This window comes from Lissotriton helveticus, chromosome 8 (genome assembly GCF_964261635.1).
Source record: "Lissotriton helveticus chromosome 8, aLisHel1.1, whole genome shotgun sequence".
Classification (NCBI taxonomy): domain Eukaryota; kingdom Metazoa; phylum Chordata; class Amphibia; order Caudata; family Salamandridae; genus Lissotriton; species Lissotriton helveticus.
Window position 1 is genome coordinate 483,580,242 of NC_136069.1, and position 27,684 is coordinate 483,607,925.

The following is a 27,684-nucleotide window of genomic DNA, read 5'->3' on the forward strand; positions in this document are numbered from 1 at the left end:
GCCGCGGAGAGGTCGAGGAGGATGAGGGCCGCTGTTTCTCCATTGTCGAGTAGCGCTCGGATGTCATCGGTGGCTGCGATCAGGGCGGTCTCGGTGCTGTGGTTGGCTCGGAAGCCAGACTGCGAGGGGTCGAGGGATCCGTTCGATTCGAGGAAGGCGGCCAGTTGCTTGTTGACTGTCTTCTCAATGACTTTTGCTGGAAACGGGAGCAGCGAGATGGGGCGGTAGTTCTTGAGGTCGGTCGGGTCGGCCGATGGCTTCTTGAGTAGGGCGCTGAGTTCGGCGTGCTTCCAGCTCTCCGGGAAGGTGGCGGTGTCGAAGGAGGTGTTGATGATGTTCCGCAGGTGGGGTGCGATGACAGCGTCGGCCTTGTTGAAGACGTGGTGAGGGCAGGGGTCGGTCAGAGATCCAGAGTGGATGGAGTTCATCGTGCGGACGGTGTCTTCGGTGCTGATCGGAGTCCAGGCGCGGAGGGTGGTGGTGGGGGGCGGTGGTTCGATCGTGGCGTTCGTCGGTAGAGAGCTGAAGCTGTTGTGTATGTCCGCGATCTTGTTGTGGAAGTAGGAGGCGAGAGAGTTGCAGAGGTCTTGCGAAGGGGTGATGTCGTTGTTTCCGGCGTTGGGGTTGGAGAGCTCTTTGACGATGTTGAAGAGTTCCTTGCTGTTGTGTGCGTTGTTGTCCAGTCGTTCCTTGAATGCAGTTTTCTTGGTGGCGTGGATGAGTTGGTGGTGTTTTCGGGTGGTGAGCTTGAGGGCAGTAATGTTGTCCGGTGTTGGGTCTCTTCGCCAGGTTCTCTCGAGGGCTCGGCAGTTCTTCTTGGAGCTCTTGAGTTCGTCGGTGAACCATGGGGCTTTCTTGCTACCGGGTCTGCTGGGCGGGGTCCTCAGAGGGGCGAGCTCGTCTGCGCAGTCGCTGATCCACTTCGTGAGGTTGGTGGCCGCCTGGCTAGGGTTCGTTGTGCTGGTGGGAGGGTTCATGTTCAGGGAGGTCGTGAGCTGGTCGGCTGTGATCTTGTTCCAGCTCCTGCGTGCAACCTGTCGCTGGTGGTGGTGGACCGTGGTCCTACCGAAGCTGAAGTGGACGCAGCTGTGGTCCGTCCAGTGGAGTCCGGTGGCGTGGCTGAAGGCGATGTCCTTGCTGGATGAGAAGACGGAGTCGAGTGTGTGTCCGGCGTTGTGGGTGGGGGTGGTCACCAGTTGCTTGAGTCCCAGGTTGGCGAGGTTGTCCAGCAGGGTGGTGGTGTTGCGGTCGTTGTTGTTCTGCAGGTGGAAGTTGAGGTCCCCTAGGAGGATGTAGTCAGCGGAGCAGAGGGCGTGCGGGCTGATGAAGTCGGCGATGTCTTCGCTGAATTGTGTGTGTTGTCCCGGGGGTCTGTAGATGAGGGTGCCTCTGAGGGTGGTCTTGGGGTTGATGTGGACCTGGAAGTGAAGGTGTTCGGCGGTTGTCAGGGTGTCGTCGGTGTTGGTCGTGATGCGGATGGTGTTCCTGTGGACGATGGCGATGCCTCCTCCGGTGTTGTTGATGCGGTCCTTTCGGATGATCTTGTAGCCGTCTGGGATGGCGATGGCGATGTCGGGCGCTGAAGAGGCGTTCATCCAGGTTTCCGTGAGGAAGGCGACGTCTGGTGAAGTTGTGTCGAGCAGGTTCCAGAGCTCGACGGCGTGTCTGTGGACGGAGCGGGTGTTGAGCAGGATGCATTTCAGGTGGCTGCTGCTGTTGCTCGTCGAGGTCTTGAGTGCTGCTGGAGTTGTGCAGGTCCGTATGCAGGTGAACTTGCAGGCGTTGCAGCAGAAGGGTCCGTGGGTGCGTCTCGGTAGCAGCCCGGGATTCTTCCGGCGTTGAGTGCGTAGAGTTTGGTGGCGTCGTAAGTCCGGCGTGTGGGCTGTGGTCTGCGGGGGCCAGGCGTCCTGGTACTGGGCGCGGTCCAGGCGCGGACGGGCGCAGACGGGCTTACCTTTGGCTTACCTTCGGCGCTCATTCGGTGCTCCCGCTGCGCGCGTCTGCTGCACGGTCTTTGAGGGGGCGACATAAGAGGGGAGCCGGGAGGGCGGGTCAGCTGGGAGGCGGCGTCGTGTCCACCAATTGTGTGGCGAGGGGGTGGGGCCGCAGGCAGGAAGCGGCGGGAAAACTGGATCGGGTTGAGCGGGCGGCCCTGCGGCGGCTGGGGCGCTGCTCTCTGCGACGGTGAAGATCTAGCTCAGCAAGGGGCTCTGGAGCAGGAGCGCGGAGGAGCGAGGGGGCAACCAGGCCAGAGGCGCAGTGGTCGCTCAGTATAAACAATCTGGTATTTACTCCTTCCTAATTCAAAAGAACTTCTATACACAAGGTGCATACACCTGCATTGCATTCTCTTCTAGAAAGTACTATAATGTTAGGTTATTGTGTGTATTGGACTAGTATTTAATTCCAATCAGTGGTTATCTCAAAGCACCGAGCTGGGACAGGGCAGCTAGAAAAACTGGACTTTTTGTGTTGAATAATGCTTTCGACCTAGCACTTTCAGTGAATTAACTTCTTGATATTGCACTTGCAGCACATTTAGAAGTGTAAGCTAAAATCATGTCTGTCTTTTTAACAAAGGAAATATAAAGCCAAAGGCTAATATCTTATTTCTCATGTATTTCCTTTGTTAATTTGCACCACTGGTGTCAGCAGAGATATTGTTGTGATGCATTGTTGTATGCTCCACATAATGCTTGTGTTTTCACATTTTGAGCACCCCAAGAGATCCATCCAAAAATCTCTGTGCAGATTATTTTTGTTCTAAAATACCCCCAAGTCTAAGGCAACTGTAAAAATATGCTGCTACATCTGCTCGCCATTGTACCGGTCTTATCAGGATAGGCGCCCGCCAGAATGAGCAATCCTCTGCTAGTTTAATACTCTCATTGTGTTGTGCTTGCCAGATACATCAATCGTCTTACTCTCCTTGTCAAGAGGTAGGGCATAGGCAGCAGCCTTTATGGACAACCAAAGAGTCCGGTGGGACATGACCCCTGAACTATGGTGGGTCAATAGGAGCAGGCTTCTTTTTATCTGCCACTGGAGTAAGCACACTCCCCTTTACAGGCTCCTATAAGTTCTTAGTGGCACATCTTGTTATACTTGGCTGTACTGGCAAATACTGCATTGGACTTTCAGTTTTGGATAGCGTTTCCACAGGAAGTCATCCTCTTCTTCCACTGCATGGAATTGAACTTTATGGTGTTCGGTTGCTCTTTGTATACAGCAATGTCATCCGGTGAGGCTTTAACCGGATAAGGTTTCAGGTTAATAATGCCCTGTTGGTCCAACCGGATAATCGTCCTATGCATCATCTCCATCTCCAACTCCAGGTGGTGTAGGTTTAAAATAAGTAACCTCATACTGGCTATAGTGGCCAGGGTCTGAATAAAATGAGGGAACAGTGTCTTGGGGGCAAGATGGCCTGTGTAGTGACTGCGTCGATCTGGTTTATGTGCGTGGTAACAGTAGGAGAGTATGCAGAGGATACTGAGGTATAGGGAAAGTGGCCTGTTCCCTGCTCTGATTGGGTATTGTAAAGTTTCCTAGATCTTCTGCTATCCCCTCCTCAAACGTTAGCTTCATTTTCTTCCTGAGCCGGTCTAATGTTTGTCTCTTCTCAGCAGGTGCTGGGCTTGCAAGAATTTTCAAACAAACAACAACAAACTTAGGGGTCTAAATTGAGGATTCAACCGTAGTCCTCTACTCTTCAACACCTTGTCAATAGTACAGAGGTATGAATGCAGTATGCTAACAAACCAGATCGCCAGATGTGAAGAACCAGTAACGTGAGTCCCCCCTGGTGTAGGATTCCCATCAACGGTCTTGTGATGATCAATATTATCATTTGGTAGTCCTATTCAGGTATTGTGTCTCTAGATCATTGAGACCGGCATACCCCGAAAACCAGATAAGGGGTAGCGACCCACAATCACTTGGTACTACCACATGTTGTTGATGTGGTGGGAAGTGCAGTGTAAAAATATAATAAGTGGTGATTTTAAAAAAGGATAGGGAGCTCAACCCAGAAAACTTTAATAATTGTCTGCCCCTTCCTTGCTAAAAACAAGAACAGTGAAATATCGTCAACGCAGTACATACAAATAGCTGCGGGGAGACCAACATGTTTCAGCCACTCAGGGATTAGTCCTTCGGCTTTCGTCAGGGTCTCTGTTCTCTACCAATACTACTGCATCAGTCGTGAATACGGTGTGAAAAAATATATGAAAAAACACACAAGTGAAAAAACCAACAAAGGATACAATTTTCCTTCAGTTGCTTCAACTCCTCTCTTCGGCACCTGGTTAGGTATGTACTATTTAGGGAGGACAAACGTACAGGAAAAACACAGTCTATTACCCTGGTCTGTAAGCAACATAATAACTTCTTTAACAACAATGTATATACTAACTTATTTACTCACCCAGTGTGTCCGGGGAGTGGACCTCACCTCTTCCTGGACCTGGCTCAGGATATGTGAGACCCCGCTCTAAAAACAAAAACCGACTACGTCAGCTACACAAACCAGGCAACCAAGCATGTAGCTACTCTGATAGTGTTTAGGTCTACGTAATCAAAGGTCTTCTGTATATGGAGTCAAATGGCCCCCATCGATAAGTTCACAACACACCTTCCCTCCACCTCCCTGCTAACTGGCTGAAGCAAACAAGGGTTTGCATCATTACAAATATGTAGCGCAAAGCTCACAGAATGGCCTGCCCAAAGCGACTAGCTGCTAAGGCAGGTAATCATACCTGTCCGTCGGTGTCCCGGGCCGTAACTGAGTCAGGGGGAGGCACCATCCCCACAAGACTCTGACTACTTCACTGTTTGGCCGGGGGACACTCGACCAATCACAACCAATGAGGGAGGGGCTGGCCAAATCACAGCCTCCTCATCTGTCACCCTGTCACCCTGTCTTAGTATTATATTAATGAGAATGCCGCGTACCTCATTATTACCGCCTGCCCTTGATTCCAGGACCAGATGTCTCAACTGTCCCGCGCGGTGTTTACTCTAGCAATGAGGCATTGAGCGCGTCCCCTCGCGAGGACGGGCCGATCTAGAACTACAAGATGACATCATGTCATAGATGTTTGTAGTTCTAGTCCACAACGCGGAAGGGATTCCGAATTGTTGCTCCTAGCGTCGCCCAGCACGATGTCACATGGGCCGCCTGAGCTCAGGACCGGCTGGAAAATAACTCGGTCTGCATGCAGTAAGCTTCCCACCCTGGGGGTATACATATAGCTGGATTCTGTCGAGCGCTCGTTCAGCCAATGAAAAAGAACTACACAATGACATCATGTCAAAAATAGGTGTAGTTTTTTATACTTCTGGTGAAGCGCTCGTTCAGCCAATACATAGGAACTACACGATGACGTCATGTCAGGGAAAAGTGTAGTTTTTCATTCTACTACTGGTTGTGGGCTTATAAACTGTGGGCAGACTTAGCTAATCCTCACAGGCAAGACAAGAGCGTGCCAGCAGACCTCAGAATTGCAAGTGCAGAAAAGCCAAAATAACTAATTGCTACTTAGACATTGTAGTGCACCACCGCAACTGGGCACGTAAGGAAAAATGGAAAAAGTTGAATTAGAAATTTATAGACTAGTGAACCAGAATTAAGCGGTTAGAATGCGCACATAGGTACTGGAGCACATCCAGATAAGCAGGTGCACCGTCGCCTGTGACAGGACGCTGAGTACTCTTTAAATACTCATTAGTTCTTGGGCTCTAAAATGCTGTCACCAGAAGCCGACTCGAAATGTCTCCCACCGGGACTAGTACTGTTAAGTGGGGGGACAAATCCTCTGATTTACAGTGAAAGTCGCGCAAAGTGCTATTCATAGGGGCACGCATCGACTTGGTCAAGACAAAGAGACCCACGGAATGTCATCGTTCAGCCCTTGTTTATGTGTCCCCAATTTAAACACCCACCTTTGCTCACGAACGAACAGGTATCTGGACACGTCACTCACATGGGGGGGAATGTACGGTTTCTCAAGAACATGCCATTTGAAATCTGTTTCGGCATGGTTACACGTGAGGAAGTGCTTCGTGAGTTTGGAGACATCTTTCCTGCAACGGAAAGTGCTCTTGTGTTCCTGCATCCTCACACGTACCTTTCTCGTGGTCATACCCACGTATCTTTCATTACATGTGCACGTGATGAGGTAAATCAGGTTGGTGCTGTTGCAGTTCGTGAACTGCCGCAGCTCCCAGGGCTTATCTGTACCAATGTCCACACTCGTGACCTTCATTGTTAGAGGGCAAATGGAGCAACCTCCGCAAGGATGATGCCCTGTTACTGGCGGGAGATCCCATAGGGTACCTAGTTCTCTCCTGGGTGTGCTCTTGGGACGTGTATGCACCAGGCGGTCCCTCAGGTTGGTAGAGCGTTTGAAAGCGAACAGAGGAAAGGCGATCTTCTCTTTACCACTGTTCAGAATTTTCCAGTGTTTTCTGATCACTTTTTGGACCAAGTTCGATTTGGTATTGAAAGTGCTCACTAGGGTGAGGCGATCCAATGGAGGTTTCTCTATGCGTGGTTCCAAGAGGGCAGCCCGATGGTTGTTCGCTGCTCGTTTATATGAGCGTTGGATCAATTTCTTGGGGTAATGTCTCTCTCTCAGCTGTTCAGAAAGTACCTCTGCATGGAGTTTGAAAGTGTCTGGGGTAGAGCAGTTCCGATGGATCCGGAGAAACTGTCCAAAGGGCAAGTTGTCCCTCAGAGACTTAGGATGTTGACTCTCATACAGGAGCAATGAGTTCCTCGCCATTGGTTTTTTGTATAATTCACTCTCCAGGCCCGTCGAGGTGCTGTAAATAGAGAGATCTAGGAACGGGAGTCTGTCTTTACTCATTTCCATCGTGAAGCGGAGGTAGTTATTCTTGCTGTTAAGCCATTCGTGAAATTGTCCAGCCGATTCACTAGTCCCTCTCCACACCATCAGGATGTCGTCAATATACCTTTTCCACCAAACAATGGATGGAAAGAAGGGATTGGTGGGATGTAAAACTGTCGACTGTTCAAATTGGTGGACATAAAGATTCGCCAGCGATGGGGCAAAAATGCTGCCCATGCTGGTCCCAGAGACTTGATGGTAGATCTGGTCCTCGAACATAAAAAAGTTCTCTTTCATGGCTATGGTTGCTAGAGCCATAATGAACGGTACGGGAGTAATGGAATTCAGTTCCGATTCGCCCAGGATGGACCTGATGGTATCCAGGGTCGCATCCTGGGGTATTGAGGTATACAGAGACTCAACGTCCAGAGAGATCAGATAATCTGTCTCTCGATCAAAGGCAATGTCGGGAATCACTCTCAGGACATCAGCAGTGTCTTTAAGAAACGTGGGCATCTTGCTCACCAAGGGTTTGAGAAAATAATCAGCAAACGCCGAAAGCGGTTCAAGTAAAGAACCTAAGCCCGAAATAATGGGTCTCCCCGGAGGCGGTCTCTGTGGCTTATGCACCTTAGGCAAGGTGTAAAAATAAGGCATGATGGGATGCTTAGCCTCCAGGAAAGATGCCTCTGCGGGGGTAATCCAGCCTTCGGCCAAAGCTTCTTCAACCAAGACTTTGATCTCCCTCGTCAATCTCGGAGTGGGGTCGATGGTCAATGGCCGATAGGCATCACTGTTGCTCAACTGACGGAGACACTCTGCCCTATAGGTGTCTACATTCTGTACCACAATGGAGCCCCCTTTGTCGGCGGGCTTCACAATTATCGTGCTGTCTTCGGTCAGTGATTTAAGACCTTGTTTCTCTGCAGTGGTGAGATTATTGTACCGTGGTCTGGAACTATACTGTATGAGGTCTATTTCGTTCTTGACTGCTAGTTCGAAAGTGAGAACTTGAGTAGGTATAGCATGTGAGGGGGGTGAAAAAGTAGATTTATTCCTCAAACCTGTGTTGGTGTCCACCTCTACCTCTAATTCCTCAGAGTTCTTATTTTTGAAAAAATAATGAAGCCTCAGTTTCCGAAAAAACTGCGCCAATTCCATTTGTAAAACAAATGGATCGCCCTCATCAGTAGTCACAAAGCCTAGGCCCTTGTTTAGCACCGCTTCCTCTGTGTCCTTTAATGTTCTTGAACTGAGATTAACCACCAGGCTCTGTTTGGGTCTGTTTACTGGTCTTGAGCATTCCGTCTCGTTTGACTCCGAGTTCCTGCGTGGGGGCCTGTTGTATCCTCCCACTGGACCTGAGTCTGTCCCAGTGCCGGTCTTCTTTTGCCCCGTGACCGTCTGGGGCCACGCGCTAAAAAAGGCTGGCTGTTGAAATTTTGGAAACCTGGAAAAGGGCCCATCGGTGGCGCAAAATTGCCTGGATACCCCCAGGGTCCCGGAGGCCACCACGATTGGCCGGGCATGTTGTATTGGCCCCTATAATTCTGTGACCTCCCACCTCTGCCACGGAAAGTCCCGGTGTTGGAAGATTGATTGCTAGTCTCTGAATCACTCCCTGACTCCGTGCTGGATCCTGAATAGTTCGATCCATACACTCTCCCTCTTTTGTTAAAATCAGGAGCTTTATAGTTATCGCTGGTATAGGGATACACAGTTTCCAAGTTAAACTTGGCCAGGTCTTTCTTGAATTTCTCAAGTTTGGTCTGGAGTATTGAATCAGCAAATTCTTTGTTGGCTTTGTCTGATTCGTCTTTGTTCTTCTTGAAGGTAGCACTGATGGTCGCCTTGATTTTGCCCTCCAACACTTGTATTTCTACTAAAATGGCGTCTGATATCCGTTTGGCCGTGCTGATAATTAGAATTAGCCAATCACGGGTACAGCGCCAAGCGATCATAGACCAGTCCTTTAGGAATGGTTTGTCACTTAGAAATAGTCGTGGAGCATTGGTAACTATAAGCCCGGGAGGGGCGCAACTGGCTCTCATGTACTCTGCCATGATGACCCCATGGGTCTGAGTCCGAGATTGGGATTTCTTTAGGGCCAGCACTTTAGTCCAGTCATCTGATACAGTCACTGTAGGTGCAGGCAGTGTGTCTAAGAGACTTGGCATATTGTCTAAAATAGAGTGGTACATGGCATCGTCATATGCCAAACCATGGCGTTCAGCCATTGTAGCTATACAGTGGAGGGGATAGGGGGTGTAAGAAACCTACAGACAAAAGGTCAAAATACTAATCACTTCTTACCAATAGAAATGAAAATGATCGCTATTATTCTCGATCAAGCTGTACAAGCCCGCAGCTGTACGCTGCTCTGAACATGAAAAAATACGAGTTAGTGCAGGGCTAGAGGGATATTTAACGAACAAGCCTAAGTATTGTCCCCCAAAAGGAATCAACAAACAACAACAAACTTAGGGGTCTAAATTGAGGATTCAACCGTAGTCCTCTACTCTTCAACACCTTGTCAATAGTACAGAGGTATGAATGCAGAATGCACTATCCCCTCCACTGTATAGCTACAATGGATGAACGCCATGGTTTGGCATATGACGATGCCATGTACCACTCTATTTTAGACAATATGCCAAGTCTCTTAGACACACTGCCTGCACCTACAGTGACTGTATCAGATGACTGGACTAAAGTGCTGGCCCTAAAGAAATCACAATCTCGGACTCAGACCCATGGGGTCATCATGGCAGAGTACATGAGAGCCAGTTGCGCCCCTCCCGGGCTTATAGTTACCAATGCTCCACGACTATTTCTAAGTGACAAACCATTCCTAAAGGACTGGTCTATGATCGCTTGGCGCTGTACCCGTGATTGGCTAATTCTAATTATCAGCACGGCCAAACGGATATCAGACGCCATTTTAGTAGAAATACAAGTGTTGGAGGGCAAAATCAAGGCGACCATCAGTGCTACCTTCAAGAAGAACAAAGACGAATCAGACAAAGCCAACAAAGAATTTGCTGATTCAATACTCCAGACCAAACTTGAGAAATTCAAGAAAGACCTGGCCAAGTTTAACTTGGAAACTGTGTATCCCTATACCAGCGATAACTATAAAGCTCCTGATTTTAACAAAAGAGGGAGAGTGTATGGATCGAACTATTCAGGATCCAGCACGGAGTCAGGGAGTGATTCAGAGACTAGCAATCAATCTTCCAACACCGGGACTTTCCGTGGCAGAGGTGGGAGGTCACAGAATTATAGGGGCCAATACAACATGCCCGGCCAATCGTGGTGGCCTCCGGGACCCTGGGGGTATCCAGGCAATTTTGCGCCACCGATGGGCCCTTTTCCAGGTTTCCAAAATTTCAACAGCCAGCCTTTTTTAGCGCGTGGCCCCAGACGGTCACGGGGCAAAAGAAGACCGGCACTGGGACAGACTCAGGTCCAGTGGGAGGATACAACAGGCCCCCACGCAGGAACTCGGAGTCAAACGAGACGGAATGCTCAAGACCAGTAAACAGACCCAAACAGAGCCTGGTGGTTAATCTCAGTTCAAGAACATTAAAGGACACAGAGGAAGCGGTGCTAAACAAGGGCCTAGGCTTTGTGACTACTGATGAGGGCGATCCATTTGTTTTACAAATGGAATTGGCGCAGTTTTTTCGGAAACTGAGGCTTCATTATTTTTTCAAAAATAAGAACTCTGAGGAATTAGAGGTAGAGGTGGACACCAACACAGGTTTGAGGAATAAATCTACTTTTTCACCCCCCTCACATGCTATACCTACTCAAGTTCTCACTTTCGAACTAGCAGTCAAGAATGAAATAGACCTCATACAGTATAGTTCCAGACCACGGTACAATAATCTCACCACTGCAGAGAAACAAGGTCTTAAATCACTGACCGAAGACAGCACGATAATTGTGAAGCCCGCCGACAAAGGGGGCTCCATTGTGGTACAGAATGTAGACACCTATAGGGCAGAGTGTCTCCGTCAGTTGAGCAACAGTGATGCCTATCGGCCATTGACCATCGACCCCACTCCGAGATTGACGAGGGAGATCAAAGTCTTGGTTGAAGAAGCTTTGGCCGAAGGCTGGATTACCCACGCAGAGGCATCTTTCCTGGAGGCTAAGCATCCCATCATGCCTTATTTTTACACCTTGCCTAAGGTGCATAAGCCACAGAGACCGCCTCCGGGGAGACCCATTATTTCGGGCTTAGGTTCTTTACTTGAACCGCTTTCGGCGTTTGCTGATTATTTTCTCAAACCCTTGGTGAGCAAGATGCCCACGTTTCTTAAAGACACTGCTGATGTCCTGAGAGTGATTCCCGACATTGCCTTTGATCGAGAGACAGATTATCTGATCTCTCTGGACGTTGAGTCTCTGTATACCTCAATACCCCAGGATGCGACCCTGGATACCATCAGGTCCATCCTGGGCGAATCGGAACTGAATTCCATTACTCCCGTACCGTTCATTATGGCTCTAGCAACCATAGCCATGAAAGAGAACTTTTTTATGTTCGAGGACCAGATCTACCATCAAGTCTCTGGGACCAGCATGGGCAGCATTTTTGCCCCATCGCTGGCGAATCTTTATGTCCACCAATTTGAACAGTCGACAGTTTTACATCCCACCAATCCCTTCTTTCCATCCATTGTTTGGTGGAAAAGGTATATTGACGACATCCTGATGGTGTGGAGAGGGACTAGTGAATCGGCTGGACAATTTCACGAATGGCTTAACAGCAAGAATAACTACCTCCGCTTCACGATGGAAATGAGTAAAGACAGACTCCCGTTCCTAGATCTCTCTATTTACAGCACCTCGACGGGCCTGGAGAGTGAATTATACAAAAAACCAATGGCGAGGAACTCATTGCTCCTGTATGAGAGTCAACATCCTAAGTCTCTGAGGGACAACTTGCCCTTTGGACAGTTTCTCCGGATCCATCGGAACTGCTCTACCCCAGACACTTTCAAACTCCATGCAGAGGTACTTTCTGAACAGCTGAGAGAGAGACATTACCCCAAGAAATTGATCCAACGCTCATATAAACGAGCAGCGAACAACCATCGGGCTGCCCTCTTGGAACCACGCATAGAGAAACCTCCATTGGATCGCCTCACCCTAGTGAGCACTTTCAATACCAAATCGAACTTGGTCCAAAAAGTGATCAGAAAACACTGGAAAATTCTGAACAGTGGTAAAGAGAAGATCGCCTTTCCTCTGTTCGCTTTCAAACGCTCTACCAACCTGAGGGACCGCCTGGTGCATACACGTCCCAAGAGCACACCCAGGAGAGAACTAGGTACCCTATGGGATCTCCCGCCAGTAACAGGGCATCATCCTTGCGGAGGTTGCTCCATTTGCCCTCTAACAATGAAGGTCACGAGTGTGGACATTGGTACAGATAAGCCCTGGGAGCTGCGGCAGTTCACGAACTGCAACAGCACCAACCTGATTTACCTCATCACGTGCACATGTAATGAAAGATACGTGGGTATGACCACGAGAAAGGTACGTGTGAGGATGCAGGAACACAAGAGCACTTTCCGTTGCAGGAAAGATGTCTCCAAACTCACGAATCACTTCCTCACGTGTAACCATGCCGAAACAGATTTCAAATGGCATGTTCTTGAGAAACCGTACATTCCCCCCCATGTGAGTGACGTGTCCAGATACCTGTTCGTTCGTGAGCAAAGGTGGGTGTTTAAATTGGGGACACATAAACAAGGGCTGAACGATGACATTCCGTGGGTCTCTTTGTCTTGACCAAGTCGATGCGTGCCCCTATGAATAGCACTTTGCGCGACTTTCACTGTAAATCAGAGGATTTGTCCCCCCACTTAACAGTACTAGTCCCGGTGGGAGACATTTTGAGTCGGCTTCTGGTGACAGCATTTTAGAGCCCAAGAACTAATGAGTATTTAAAGAGTACTCAGCGTCCTGTCACAGGCGACGGTGCACCTGCTTATCTGGATGTGCTCCAGTACCTATGTGCGCATTCTAACCGCTTAATTCTGGTTCACTAGTCTATAAATTTCTAATTCAACTTTTTCCATTTTTCCTTACGTGCCCAGTTGCGGTGGTGCACTACAATGTCTAAGTAGCAATTAGTTATTTTGGCTTTTCTGCACTTGCAATTCTGAGGTCTGCTGGCACGCTCTTGTCTTGCCTGTGAGGATTAGCTAAGTCTGCCCACAGTTTATAAGCCCACAACCAGTAGTAGAATGAAAAACTACACTTTTCCCTGACATGACGTCATCGTGTAGTTCCTATGTATTGGCTGAACGAGCGCTTCACCAGAAGTATAAAAAACTACACCTATTTTTGACATGATGTCATTGTGTAGTTCTTTTTCATTGGCTGAACGAGCGCTCGACAGAATCCAGCTATATGTATACCCCCAGGGTGGGAAGCTTACTGCATGCAGACCGAGTTATTTTCCAGCCGGTCCTGAGCTCAGGCGGCCCATGTGACATCGTGCTGGGCGACGCTAGGAGCAACAATTCGGAATCCCTTCCGCGTTGTGGACTAGAACTACAAACATCTATGACATGATGTCATCTTGTAGTTCTAGATCGGCCCGTCCTCGCGAGGGGACGCGCTCAATGCCTCATTGCTAGAGTAAACACCGCGCGGGACAGTTGAGACATCTGGTCCTGGAATCAAGGGCAGGCGGTAATAATGAGGTACGCGGCATTCTCATTAATATAATACTAAGACAGGGTGACAGATGAGGAGGCTGTGATTTGGCCAGCCCCTCCCTCATTGGTTGTGATTGGTCGAGTGTCCCCCGGCCAAACAGTGAAGTAGTCAGAGTCTTGTGGGGATGGTGCCTCCCCCTGACTCAGTTACGGCCCGGGACACCGACGGACAGGTATGATTACCTGCCTTAGCAGCTAGTCGCTTTGGGCAGGCCATTCTGTGAGCTTTGCGCTACATATTTGTAATGATGCAAACCCTTGTTTGCTTCAGCCTGTAGTTAGCAGGGAGGTGGAGGGAAGGTGTGTTGTGAACTTATCGATGGGGGCCATTTGACTCCATATACAGAAGACCTTAGATTACGTAGACCTAAACACTATCAGAGTAGCTACATGCTTGGTTGCCTGGTTTGTGTAGCTGACGTAGTCGGTTTTTGTTTTTAGAGCGGGGTCTCACATATCCTGAGCCAGGTCCAGGAAGAGGTGAGGTCCACTCCCCGGACACACTGGGTGAGTAAATAAGTTAGTATATACATTGTTGTTAAAGAAGTTATTATGTTGCTTACAGACCAGGGTAATAGACTGTGTTTTTCCTGTACGTTTGTCCTCCCTAAATAGTACATACCTAACCAGGTGCCGAAGAGAGGAGTTGAAGCAACTGAAGGAAAATTGTATCCTTTGTTGGTTTTTTCACTTGTGTGTTTTTTCATATATTTTTTCACACCGTATTCACGACTGATGCAGTAGTATTGGTAGAGAACAGAGACCCTGACGAAAGCCGAAGGACTAATCCCTGAGTGGCTGAAACATGTTGGTCTCCCCGCAGCTATTTGTATGTACTGCGTTGACGATATTTCACTGTTCTTGTTTTTAGCAAGGAAGGGGCAGACAATTATTAAAGTTTTCTGGGTTGAGCTCCCTATCCTTTTTTAAAATCACCACTTATTATATTTTTACACTGCACTTCCCACCACATCAACAACATGTGGTAGTACCAAGTGATTGTGGGTCGCTACCCCTTATCTGGTTTTCGGGGTATGCCGGTCTCAATGATCTAGAGACACAATACCTGAATAGGACTACCAAATGATAATATTGATCATCACAAGACCGTTGATGGGAATCCTACACCAGGGGGGACTCACGTTACTGGTTCTTCACATCTGGCGATCTGGTTTGTTAGCATACTGCATTCATACCTCTGTACTATTGACAAGGTGTTGAAGAGTAGAGGACTACGGTTGAATCCTCAATTTAGACCCCTAAGTTTGTTGTTGTTTGTTGATTCCTTTTGGGGGATAATACTTAGGCTTGGTCGTTAAACATCCCTCTAGCCCTGCACTAACTCGTATTTTTTCATGTTCATCTTGCAAGAATTTTCCCTGTAGAAGGATAGATGTATCTTGAGTTGTTCAACATCAGGGACCTGAGGGAGTTCAATGACTGGACAGGGTTCACTCAATTCATCTTGGCGTCAAGATCGTGTTTAGGGCTGAATTTGGGGTCGACTTAGAAACATTCGTTGTAGTCAATTTTGGATGCGGAGGAGGCTGCGGTCTTCCAAGTAGAGTCAGTGTCAGCTGGGGCCGATGCTTGGTGTCTTTCCCTCAATGCTTCTCTGGAGCCGAAGGCGGACTCAATGCCAACATGGCTCGGAGCCGAAGATTGAACCAGCAGATTGGTGCCTCTAGTGTCCCGTCTCAGGGCGTGATGCCCGATTTCATCAGGAGTGAAGATCTACCTCCTGCTGAGTGGGCGTTTGAGGTTGATCCTGGAGTTTAAATCCTCTGTTGTGGACTTTAGAATGGGGGCTCCGGTTTTTGTCTTTGTCCTTGGTCCTTGCCCTGTCTTCAGATTTAATAGCTCATCCTCGACGCCAGAGTCCTCAGATGTCAATTCTCTTGGCCTTTTGCTCCTGGCCACTGGAGTACCTGATGAGCCCTCGCCTTCCTCGGAGGCTCCCATGAAGACTTCGGGCCTGAAGACAGCTGGCAATTGGGTGGTGTTGGCGCTTAGCCCTGTACTGAGCCCAGTGAAGTTTTCTTTGATAGCAGACTGTCTTTTTATTTTTTAACATCTGACACTCTCGGCCGTTTAATCAGTCGGGGTCTTTATCAAAAGGTTGCTAACTCAATGTTGCTCCTACCTTGGGTTTTAGACATTTTAGTGAAGGCAAAATTGGAAAACCATATTCTTAGGATAGGATATATGTTTGTATAGCACTCGAATGCTGCGGCGTCTTGGCGCTGGAGTGTATGGAAGGCGTACAGCCAATGTTACAGGAGCTAGATCGAGGTAAACAGCCAAATTTTCAGATCTTTCTTGAAAGATTGTCAATTTGACTGAAATCTCATGGCTGTTGGTATTTTGTTCCATAACTTTGCTGCACAGTTTGAAAAAGTTCCTCCGCCCTATCTTACTCGCCTAATCCTATCAATCTGGAGAAGGCCAGGTTAAGCGAGCAGGGGTATAGGGCATAAACAATTTTTGGATGTCCTTAGCCCCTCCCCCGTACAATGCTTTATGAACCAGGAATAAGGCCTTGAATCCCACACGCTGCTGTACGGGGAACCAATGCAGTGCTCTGATTCCTGCCGAGGTTGGTTTACCTCTAGGTATATTTAAAAGCAGCCCTGCAGCAGCATTCTGTAATGACTGCAGCTTACTCATCTGGGTTTTATCAATCCCCAACAGCAGGGCATTGCTATAATCGATTTTGGAGAATAGGAGAGCCACCACCACTGTCTTTTGTAGTTCCTGTGCAATGAAAGGGAACATCTTTCACAAAGTTTTTATTAGAAAGAAGCAGGAAGAGGTAAGGCTATTTACCTGAGCGGAAAAGTTTAACTGACTATCGAAGATAACTCCGAAGTTTCTGACCTTGGGCACAGGGCTGGGGCATTCCCCGCTCCCACCGGCCACTAGGAGTCATTCCACAGGGATCAGCCCTGACCAAACTCAATAATCTCCATCTTATCGGTGTTAATTTTCAGGAAGCTTTGGTTCATCCAGGTCATGATCTCAGTAAGGCATGCATGAAACCTAACAGCTGTATCTTCAGGTTGTTTAGCTATCGAGATTACAATCGGAGAATCATCCGCATAAGATACCAGGGCAAAACCATAGTTCCTGATGAGTCTGGCCAGGGGAATGACAGGTATTAAACATCATCGGTGATAGGGACGATCCCTGTGGAACCCCACAAGGAAGATGGAAGCTATCTGACTGCATACCCTCCCAGTACAAGCTCTGCTCCCTCCCCTCCAAAAACGATGAGAGGAGGGTCAGAGCCGAGCCCTCAATCCCCACTTCCTTCAGCCGCTGTACTAACACTGTGTGATTCACGGTGTCGAAAGCGGCTGACAAATCTAATAGTACGGGGACTGCTCTACCCCCTCTATCAACTATTCTGCGGATCTCCTCATTTGCTACAATCAGAGCAGATTCAGTAAAGTGGTATGATCGAAAACCATGCTGAGTAGAGTCCAGCAGGTTATTGGTGTCCAGATACTCAGTCAGCACCTTATTCACCGACTTCTCCAAGATTGTAGCTGCTATTGGTAAGCCAGCAATCGGGCGGTAGTTCTTGGGCTCCAAGGGGTCTAGGGTAGATTTTTTCAGGATCGGCCTAATCATTGCTTTTTGCCAACATACTGGATAACTAACTGATTGCAACACTTGATTGACTAAAGGGGTTACTTCATCTCCAATTCTCCTAGCGGCCAGATGCATAATCGCAGGGGACAAGGGTGTTTGGGTGAACCAGATTTTATAGAAACAAGAAGTTTACATACCTCCTCGTTTGTACATGCTGAAAAGCTTGCTAATCTAGAGTATATTGCACAAGCCTCATCCAATGATTGATATGGCTTGTCTGGACCCATTTGAGTATTAAAAGGTCATCATAGATTACTTGGACTTAATTCTGAAAATATAGGGCCAGTTTACTACACTTCGCTTGGTCTGGTTGGAAAACATTAGTCTGCTGCGATTTAGACAATAATGTAACCGTTTTAAAAAGTTCCTTAGTGGAATTACCGGCTTCCTAAATCTTGGTTGTATAAAATAATCTTTTTTGCAGCAATGATTGCGTCCTTATACTGTTGGAGAGCAAGATTGTAGGTTGTCTTGTTATCTTTACTATAATCTTGCCTCCAAAGAAGTTCAGCTCTCCTGCAGTTTACTTTTAGACCTCTCATCTCAGGGCTGTACCACGGTGACGAGGCCTTTAGTCTCTTGACCGTCACCAATTTTTCAGGTGCCACACAATCAGCCGCTGTCAAGAGCCATTCATTGAACAGAGACGCTGCCTCGTTATTGTCCTTAGCCCGCGAAAGGGGGAGTTGGCCAAGGGCCATCTCTAGATTGTTGGCTTGGACTTTGTTCTAGCATCTAGTTTTTACCTTGACTGCTTTAGTTTTAATATGATAAGTCGGCTGAATTACCCTGATGTTAAAATAGACAGCTTTATGGTCTGACCATGGGAGGGCTGTTACTTTGGTCAGATTGACCCCTCCCGAACAAAGTCATTATATCCATTTGAAGTTAACGCAAATAATCAACTCCTGTGCAGGCAGGCTTCACAGAGGCTATATCCTCAATGTGTCCTCCAATGACAGATGAATATTTCTCGATGGCTGGAGCCAAAAGTAAACGGCGAAACTTTGAAAGGTCAAGAACTCAAGCTGAAACGCCGAAACCCGGTGGTTGAAAAAACAATCTGAAGTGGAGTCTGATACTTTATGGACTAAGGGAGGAGCCAGCCAAAAGATCTCAAGATCGAAGAATTCTTCAAAGAAAAACAACTTGCCAATCCCGGCATCCAACACTAGATGGCAGAAGCATGTAAAGTATGTGATCTACAACAGCACATGCAACAAACAAATATTTGATATTCACAACAGCATTTCATAACTTTTTTTTAAAGAATAATTTAACCATAGCTTTCTAGTTTGCTAACATGACTTAAGAATTTACCATTGAAGGGTTTAGAAAATAAAAGAAAAGTGCAAAGCCCAGTGAGTAATTTTGGAGTGAATTAGTGCTGCAACATCACTTTTTGGTAGGAGACACGGTATTCAGTCTTGGGTTTACCTATTTCCAAACTGGCGGATTCTGAGACTTGTAGCATTTGTTTGCTTCAACTGAACCAAATGGACTAACAAGCCTGGAAACTATATTGCGAAAATAAAGCTCAGAATTGATTAAATGGTGTCTGTCGACATGAAACAATATCACACACTCTAGAAAATGTTCCTTTCCGCCAGTACCTATCTGAGCAAATGTGTTTCCATTATCAAGAGCAATAAAATATCCTTCACAACAAAACTTCTGGGAGTCATTTGGACAAACTCAGAGGGGTCTCTTGACTTTACAAAACAGGTGTAAATAAATAAATAACTAGGGCTTTCCAGTAATTGGCTGTTTATTTGCAGACAATATTGCAATTGGGGCACACCTCTCCCAGTCTGTTCATCACAATCTGAATTCCTAGAACGTCACTGTCCTCAAGAAAACGAATGGAATAGTTTTCAGACAAAGCCTTGATGATGGTATCATTTTGTTTACCTCTGGTTTCTGCATTATAGTAATATGTATGACCATCTTCGGTAACAGCTTCAACCCATGCAGGTGTTTCTGCCGTCTAAAAAAAGGACACAATAAATATTATTCTGTGCATGCTTGTAACGAATTCAGTTGGTGGTAACATTTAGAAATAAAGTACTCAGGTGATGTGGCAGAAGTGCAGCTTCTGTTTAATGCAATTCCACTTATGGCGATACAAATGAAAAAGAGCAAAAACATAATATTTGCAACTAAAATGAACTACACCACAACAGAGAACATTGCTTGATTTCTTACTTTTAAACACTTAATAAACAACACAGAAAAATGAAACAGATACAAAACCGAGAAAGAGGAAAGCAACAGCCACAGGTTCCGGGGAGAAGGGTGGGAGCATGTGAATCTAAAGCACAACATGCCACGAACAGAAGCTTACTGGGTAAGTAACATTTTCCATTTGAGTTGTGTGGCTGTAGATTCACTTGCTGTGAAATAGACTGTAAAGCAGGCCTCACAGAAAAATGGTGGCTAGCCTGAAAAGTTGCAGTGAATTGAAAAAGTGCTTGAAGAACTGCCTGGCAAACATTGGCGGTCTAGCAAATCGACACAATAATGTTTTGCAAAAGTATGCGTGTGAACCAGGTAGCTGCTTTATAGATCATCCAAACAACAGGAGCCACAGGGGGAAGAAAAGGGGATCAGGCCGCCCTCCACTCAACGTATTACTACTCAACAATTGGCCTAATCTCCAGACATTACACCCAACTCTATATATCCAGCATTGGAGGGGTCACCAAAAACGTTGTCACTCCCTCGTGGACCTTACTAGATCCCTACGATGTGGTGTGTCTTAATTCTAAAATCGTTTATACCATCATTATCCACCCAAAGTGCAAAATTCAATTTGGCAGCGTAATTGATTATGGTTTGATTGGAACCATTTTTAGTTTGGGAAGGTAGTAGCACCAATTAAAGGTAGTTTTAGCTAGGTCGCTTCACCAAGTTTTAGTTGTGAGGATTTTCTGTCAATATCCTCATGGGGTCCATTGGGCATACATGCTAGTAACATGTTATGGCACTTAGGTTTTGAGTTTTGCCTGATTTCATGGGTGTTATGTTGTGTAATATGTAATGTACCTTTAACTTCACACATTCCACGTTCTTTAGAATTGAGTGTACTGTGTTCTACTTTCCTCTATGTGTTCTACATTTATTCAGTTGACGCTGACTGACTACCTGTCAGCTGTGTACCTGCTTGCTTAAGGATTAAATCTATTTCAACCAACATTGGAGTGTCATTCTTCAATCCAACAAGTGGCGACAAGGATGGGATATTCCTGCTTGCTTAAGGATTAAATCTATTTCAACCTACATTGGAGTGTCATTTTTCAATCCAACAATGGGTTAAGGTTTTTGTTAAATAACATATACACACGTTTCTTTAAACAGGAAAGGGGGTAACCGATGATGATAAGTGGACTTGCTGACGAGTACCAGCTAGCAGTCCCCTTGGTGGTTCGACCGTGAGGTGCCTCCTTGCCTTCTCCACACTTTTTTGCACATTGGGTGCATAATAATGGTATAAACGATTTTAGAATTTAGACACACCACAGCGTAGGGATCTAGTAAGATCCACGAGGGAGTGACAACGTTTTTGGTGAACCCTCCAATGCTGGATATATAGAGTTGGGTGTAATGTCTGGAGATTACGCCAATTGTTGAGCTGCTATATAGATGTCAGCTATAGGGATACTCCCAAGGAAGGCTACAGAGGCTTTCTTTTTCTGAGTGGAGTAGGCTCTAGTAGGAACAGGCATGGTTCTTACAGCTTTAGCATGGCATGCCTTGATGCATTTTAAAATCCATCAGGCAATGCCTGATTTATACAAGGCCTACCTTTGTGGGGTGTAGAGAAGGCAACAAAGAACTGTTGAGCCTTCCTAAAGAGTTCAGTTCTGTCGATATGGTACAGAAGGGCTCTTTTAACATCTATGGTAGGGAGAGGTAATTCCGTAACAGAGTATGGTTGAGAGGAAAAAACATGTAGTTCAACGGACTGATCGAGGTGAAATTGTGAGACCACCTTAGGAAGACATCTGGGGTTGGTGCGGAGAACAGCCCTATCCCTGTGTATTTGGAAGAAAGGGTTCTTCAAAGGTTAGTACTTAAAGCTCACTAATACGTCTGAGTAAAGTGATGTATGGTGACCAGAAATGCTACCTTCCAAGACAGAAACTGAAGGGGGCAGGAGTGGAGGGGTACGAATGGAGGGCCCATAAGTCTTGTCAATACAACACTGTAGTTCCATGTCAGTGCTGGTGGGACCACAGGAGAAATTACTCTTTTGAGAGCCTCCATAAAAGCTTTAATGACTGGAATGCTGTAGATGGAAGCATGTTGTCTGTTTTGAAGGTAGGCAGCCATGGCAGCTAGGTGTAGTCGTATGGATGTGAAAGCTGAACCACAGGTTTGCAAGTGAAGTAGGTAGCAGACAATGTCTTGCACTTTGACTGCTAAGGGGTCAATGTGTTTTCAATGACCGTAGACAAACCTCTTCCACTTGGCAGCGTAAGAGGCACTAGTAGTAAGTAGGCCTGTGCTCTTCTTTAAGAACGCTCATGCATTTGGGTAGAAGATTAAGGTACCTACATTTTAGGACTACGGCAGCCAGATTGCTAGCTTGAGAAGACCTGGGGTCTGGGTGCAGGATTTCTTAATGGTTCTATGTGAGAAGGTCCGACTTGTTGCGGAGCCTCTTGTGCGAAACCACTAAGAGTTCGAGGAAGATGGTGAACCATGGTTGGTTATCCAGGTGGGAGCCACCAGGAGGCGGGTGAGAGACATCTGCTAAAGCCTCTGAACCAGAAACGGAAGTAGAGGGATATGAGGAAAAGCATAAGTTTCCCAAAGGAAATCACTATCACATACAATGGCCTTGCTATCAAAATAAATATTTCAAGGAATTCTTAGATTTAATTATGTATGGAAAGGTGATACAGGTGATGGCACAGTGCGAATGCAATATAAGTGAACAATGTGCAAATAAACAAATATAGTTCCCATAATCACAAAGATATCTTAATTATCGGAAAATCAATTACAAAATAAACGCCCATAACAATAAATCCAATAAGATTTTTAAAGTCCAGCAGCCAATGCGAATGTGGTTAAGACTGAGAAGTTGACATTTCGATCCCTTATCAACATTTAACAGGACAAACTGGTAGCAACCTTGACCCATAAAGGAATAGATGTCAATGCAATGTCAAGAGACCAAAAATGGGCGACCAGTGCCCTACGAATGGACATAAGTGACCAGTGGTATTCAAAATCCAACCTGCCAAAATATCGCCTCATCTGGTCAGTCAGAACCCTGAACTCAGCGTGGCCAACCTCAAAGTTCAGCAAGCTGGAAGCCTTTTTCAATTAAAGGTTTTAGCTATAGCTTGTAATCATAGGAGCACCAAATGACACAGAGAAGTGTGGTTACCAAAACGAAGTTTGGAAAGGCCAACAGGTCTCAACTTGGGACAGCTATTGGCTTTGTCAATTTCTTTTAGCCGTGTTGTGCAGCACAGGATGGCTGATGTCCAGCATGGCTGATAGTTGAAATAAAGAAAGAGCTGTGATGCGACAGCACTTAACCGCGAGGGGCATTAGTCCATTTTCTTAGTAGGGGATTGTGCCTTGCCCTCACACAAAAAAAAAAAAAGTTTTAAGTTTAATTATTTTGCATCTGAGCTGAAATTCACCATGTTGACCCAGCATGAAGACAGTGCCAAAAAGGCCATGGAGTTCATGGAGCGAAGCACCGATTCCATCTTTAAAGCATCTTGAAAACCGTTGGCATGACTTTGGGTCCTCTTTTTCTGGCAGGATAGGAAGGGGGTAAGCAACAAAAGTTCAGGAAAGAGTCAAGCAACGTAGGGAGAGGGGCAGACAGGACACGCAACAACGCAGTACAGGGCAAGCAAAAATGCAAGAAGTGGGGAGGAAAGGGGAGCAAGTAAAATGAAATAAAAAGTATTTCTGAGAGTGGCGAGCAGTGGAAGGACACTGGGCAAGGGAAGCAGTACCTGCGCCATAATCCAAGAGGAAGCGATCAAAGAAAAAAAGAAATGAGTGTGATGATTAAACTAACCAATGGTAAACAATGGGTAGGCTTTAAGACCCCTGTAATCAAACAAAATGTCTTGCAAACTACAGCATATGCCCTCGCTCAGGAGAGACCTAAAGTATAGGGTGATGGGAGGAGCGAGGGGACAAACTGTGAAAGAGGTGATGGTGCCTGCCAGGCGTACTCAAGGACATAAAATGGATCTAAAACATTTAGGGGTATTAGAGTAAGACAGGAGAGTGTTCAAGGAAGGGGCTGGGATGTCTCCTGCCTGGGATGTCTCCTGCCGGGGATGTCTCCCGCCTAAGAGAAAACAGCCTGTACCTTGCAGCCTTCACCATGCATGTAAGTACTACACAGGTAAGTATTTGTAGCTTTACCGCACAGGCAAGTATGCTTTTATAATAACATACTATTTGTGCTATTTTTTGTGCTACTTTAAAAAAAAGTTATTTTAGGCTTTAGGGGAGGGTAGAATTAAGGGTGACTTTAGGGTTCAGGGGTGAGTAAAGGTAAAGGTGACTTGAGGGTTCAGGGTGGGTAAAAGTAAAGGAAGGTAAGGGGAACTTAAGAGTTCAATGGAGGGTAGACCTAAAGGAAGGTGCAGGTGATTTGAGAGTTCAGGGGCAGGTAGAGGTAAAGGGAGATGAGTGTAACTCGAGGGTTATGTGGTGGGCAGAGGGTACGTGAGGGTGACTTGAGGGTTTAGGGGAGGGTAGAGGTAAAGAAAGATGAAGGTGACTTGAGGGCTCAGTGGTGGACAGAAGTAAGGGTAGGTGAGGTTTACTCAAAGGTTTAGGGATAGGCAGAGGAAAAGGGAGGAGGGTGACTTGAAGATTTAGTTGTGGGTAGAGGTAAAATGACGTAAGGGTGACTTGAGGGTTCAGGGGAGAGTACAGGTAAAGTGAGCTAAGGGTGATTTAAGATTTATGGGGTGGGTAGACGTAAAGGGAGGTAAGGGTGATTTGTAGGGTTCAGGATTCATAAAAAATTAAAGACATGACTTTTTAGACAAACTTAGATCAGATCTCTTTTTAGTTTCAAGCCTCTGTGCTGTTAATCCTTAAGCGTGGGGACACTACGAAAGGAGTAACCAGGCACTATATAATTTCAACATAACAGGGTGTGTAGAGGTAAAGGGATGTAAAGCAGATTTTAGGATTCGGGTTATGTTTAGGGCTCCCAGTTTAATGGTATTTTTTTTATTTCCGTCTGTATTTACCCATATTTATTTTTGGGCCACTTTATCTGTATTTATCCATATTTATTTTGTGTTTTGCGTAAAAAATTAAGTTGTAAAGCTGTACATTCCCATATTTATTTAACAGATCGATGCGCACTCATACTTTGATATCTGTCATGTTTTCCCTATTTAAGCTACCAAATAATACATAATTTAAAGAATTTTCATCCTGTTTTTTTCATTTTCCATGCTGTCCTTATAGCTCAGCTGTGGGGCTATAATTCATGAAAGCCAGCACAGAGGTTCACATAAAGAAGCACAATTTTCTGTATTTATCCACCTTTAAAAATAAATGCAGGCAGAAAACACGTTGTTTTAGGTCTGTATTTGTCTGTAAAAATCAGTAATAACTGAAAACAGGGAGCCTTAGTTATGTTATCAAGAGGGTATCCTGGCACTGAGTATGTGCGAGTCTAGCCAAACCAAAGGCCTAGTGGGACTACTCAAAAAGCTTCTTGTGGTATTCGCAAGCGAGGAAAAGGCTCTCATGTGTACCGGAGGGTCATTCCACACTTTAGGAGTGATGCAGTAGAAGGCTCGACAGCTGGATCTGGTTTTCCATAAGCCAGGGTTGTGTGCTAAGCGTCAAGATGAGTGGAGGTGTCCACAAGATTTGTCAAAACATATGCAATTGTGATGTAAGCTGGGCCAGTGTTGTGAAGTGCCCTTAAAGTGTGCTTGTTTATGTATGCGGAGCCAATGGGGCTCCTTCCGGTGTTGTGTGATGAGAGTATGGCATTAGATGTTGAGAATGATTTTGGCTGTCGAGTTCTGAATGGTCTGCAGTCTTCTGGGGAGCTTTTTGTTGATCTCAGATTAGAGGATGTTCCCCTCACCCAGCTTGCTTCCGAATGATTTTCTGGGTGCCTATTGGGACCATTTGAAAATCTCCTTAAGCATCTTAAGGGTACGGAAACATGAGGTAGGGAACCTGTGTAACCATGTCGAGCTTGGTGTGGATGACAATCCCAAGGTTTTTGGTTTGGATGGTCGGGGTGGGTATCAGTCATAGTGTGGCCACTGGTGAAATCCCAAGGTGAAGTGCTCTTCCTGGTCTTGTCGGCGTTCAGGTTCAGTCAGTTTGTCTTCATCCAGAAGGTGCAGGCATTAAACTTGACCAAGGTACTGGGAGTCTTGCCCTTGAGGGAGAGAATGAGTTGTGTCTCATTGGCATAGGGAAAAAAGTGGCGGACATGAGAGCGGATGATGCTGGCTAGAGAGATCCTGTATACTTTGAAGAGGGTAAGGCTAAGGCAGGATCCTTGTGTAACTTGGCAGATGGGGTCACAGGTATCCCAGGTGCACAGTGCCAGGCTGGCTGACTGGGTCCTTCGGGTCAGTAAAGAAAAGATCCATCTGAGAGAGTGTGCTTGTTTGGATTCCAATGTGTAGGCATTGGATGAGGAGTGGGTGGGAGACTGTGTCACACTCTGCGGAAAGGTCCAGGAAGATAAGGGCCACAGTGCCTCCTCCATTCAGAATCATGCAGATGTCATTTGTGGTGGCAATAAGGGCAACTTCTGTGTTGTGATTGGGTCTGAAACCAGACTGAGTGGTTTTGAGGAGTCAGTGGTGGTTGAGGTATTCAGTGAGGAGTTTGTTGATGATTTTCTTCAAGAGCCTGGAATGGTAGCAAGAAGACTGGTCTGTAGTTGGCAAGCACTGAAGGGTCCACAGAGAGTTTCGTCAGCACTGGGAAGACAGTTGGTTATTTCCAAGCACCCAGTAAGGTCATGGAAGTGGTGCAAGCATACAGAATGGTCGTGAGCATGATGTTGATAGGTTCTTGTGCTCTAGAGTAGGCGTGGTGGGACAGGGGTCCGATGGAAACCCTGAGTAGATGGACTTCATGGCGACTGCAGTTTCTTCTTGGGTGGTGATGGGCCATTTGGTTCTTTGAGTAAGATCAGGAGGCATATGGCAAGGTCTGTCAGGAGGCGTATGGCAAGGTCTGTTGGGTCTGGTTGCAGGTTAAAGTTGAAGTTAATTGCAGTGATTTTGTTGCTGAAGAATCGAAAGGTGTAGTTGCATAGGTCCTGCGAGCGAGTAATCGAGTTGGAAGCGGTGTTGCTGAGGTGAAATCCTTCACAAAGGTGAAGATTTATTTGCTTCTGGCATCAATGTGGTCTGCCAGAGTGGTAAGTATGACGGTCCGGATCATTTGGTGATAGTGTCTCAAGGCGGATTTGAATGTGCTCCTGTCTGCATTGTCCTGGTTCATTTTCTATTTGCACTGCAGTTGTATGCAGAGGTGTTTCATCAATCTTAGTCCCTCCTGGTAAAATGCCAGCCCCCTGATATACCTCTAGAAAAAAAAAATGTCCAGAGATTTTCATTTTTGATTTGTGTTTTTGGATTATTAGGGAAGTAATTTAGCTTGGGAAAACATTACTGATCCGGGCTGAATTGTTCTGGACAGTGTTTTCTAAAATGGCGGATGTGTTGCAGTGATGATGTAATGTTTCAGGAACGATGAGACCTATATACTTCATTTTGGTGTCAAACCATAGGTTTTGGGGGTCAAGAATAGACAATGAAATAACTTCTCAGAGCAACCCTTAAGACATTTTCGAAAATGGTGGCTATAATAGAGAAGAAGAGATATATAAAAAAGAAACAAATAATGTTTTTTAATCCTTTAATGTATACACCAAACAATATTTATTATCTGAATATGAAAAGAAAATGTTTATCCATCCTGCTTCAGACAGATTTTCGAAGTTCACTTTATTTGTTTAGGCAATCACTTGTGGTACATTTGCATAATGTTGAACATTTAAGAAGAGCATATCGACAGGGACATCGTTTTGTAGCACAGATTTTGCAAGTACATGTAAGTTCTGTGGGTAGAGGCTTTAGATGTTTTGTAGGTTTTAGCATCCCATCAATATCTTCCCAAACAAATTCACATGGATCTTTCTCTACATAAGCATGATCCAAAATATTCACACATCTTCTGATAAAGTAGAACACTCTTTTAATGTGCCCACACACGGAATGACGTCTGTGGAACGGCACTTAGCGGGCGTGATCTCTTGAACTCACTGTACCGAATATAGTCAAATGTGTAACAATCAGAATTCGTTTTCCACTCATGCCCCAGATATTCTTCTACGTCTTTAAAGTTACATTCTTCTTTTGTCTTAGAAAATTCTTTTAGAAACTTCATAG

At 46.1% G+C, this 27,684-nt stretch overlaps 1 protein-coding gene across 2 annotated transcripts in view; it reads right to left on the reverse strand.

Annotated features, from left to right (window-relative positions):
- The window catches only part of WBP4 (WW domain binding protein 4), a 218,061-nt gene that overhangs the window by 64,413 nt on the left and 125,964 nt on the right, over positions 1–27,684 (reverse strand). For both annotated transcript variants that reach the window (XM_078657391.1, XM_078657392.1), the window contains exon 7: positions 19,157–19,232. In XM_078657391.1, the coding sequence (XP_078513517.1) occupies positions 19,157–19,232 (76 nt within the window). The remainder of the gene's footprint in view (positions 1–19,156; positions 19,233–27,684) is intronic.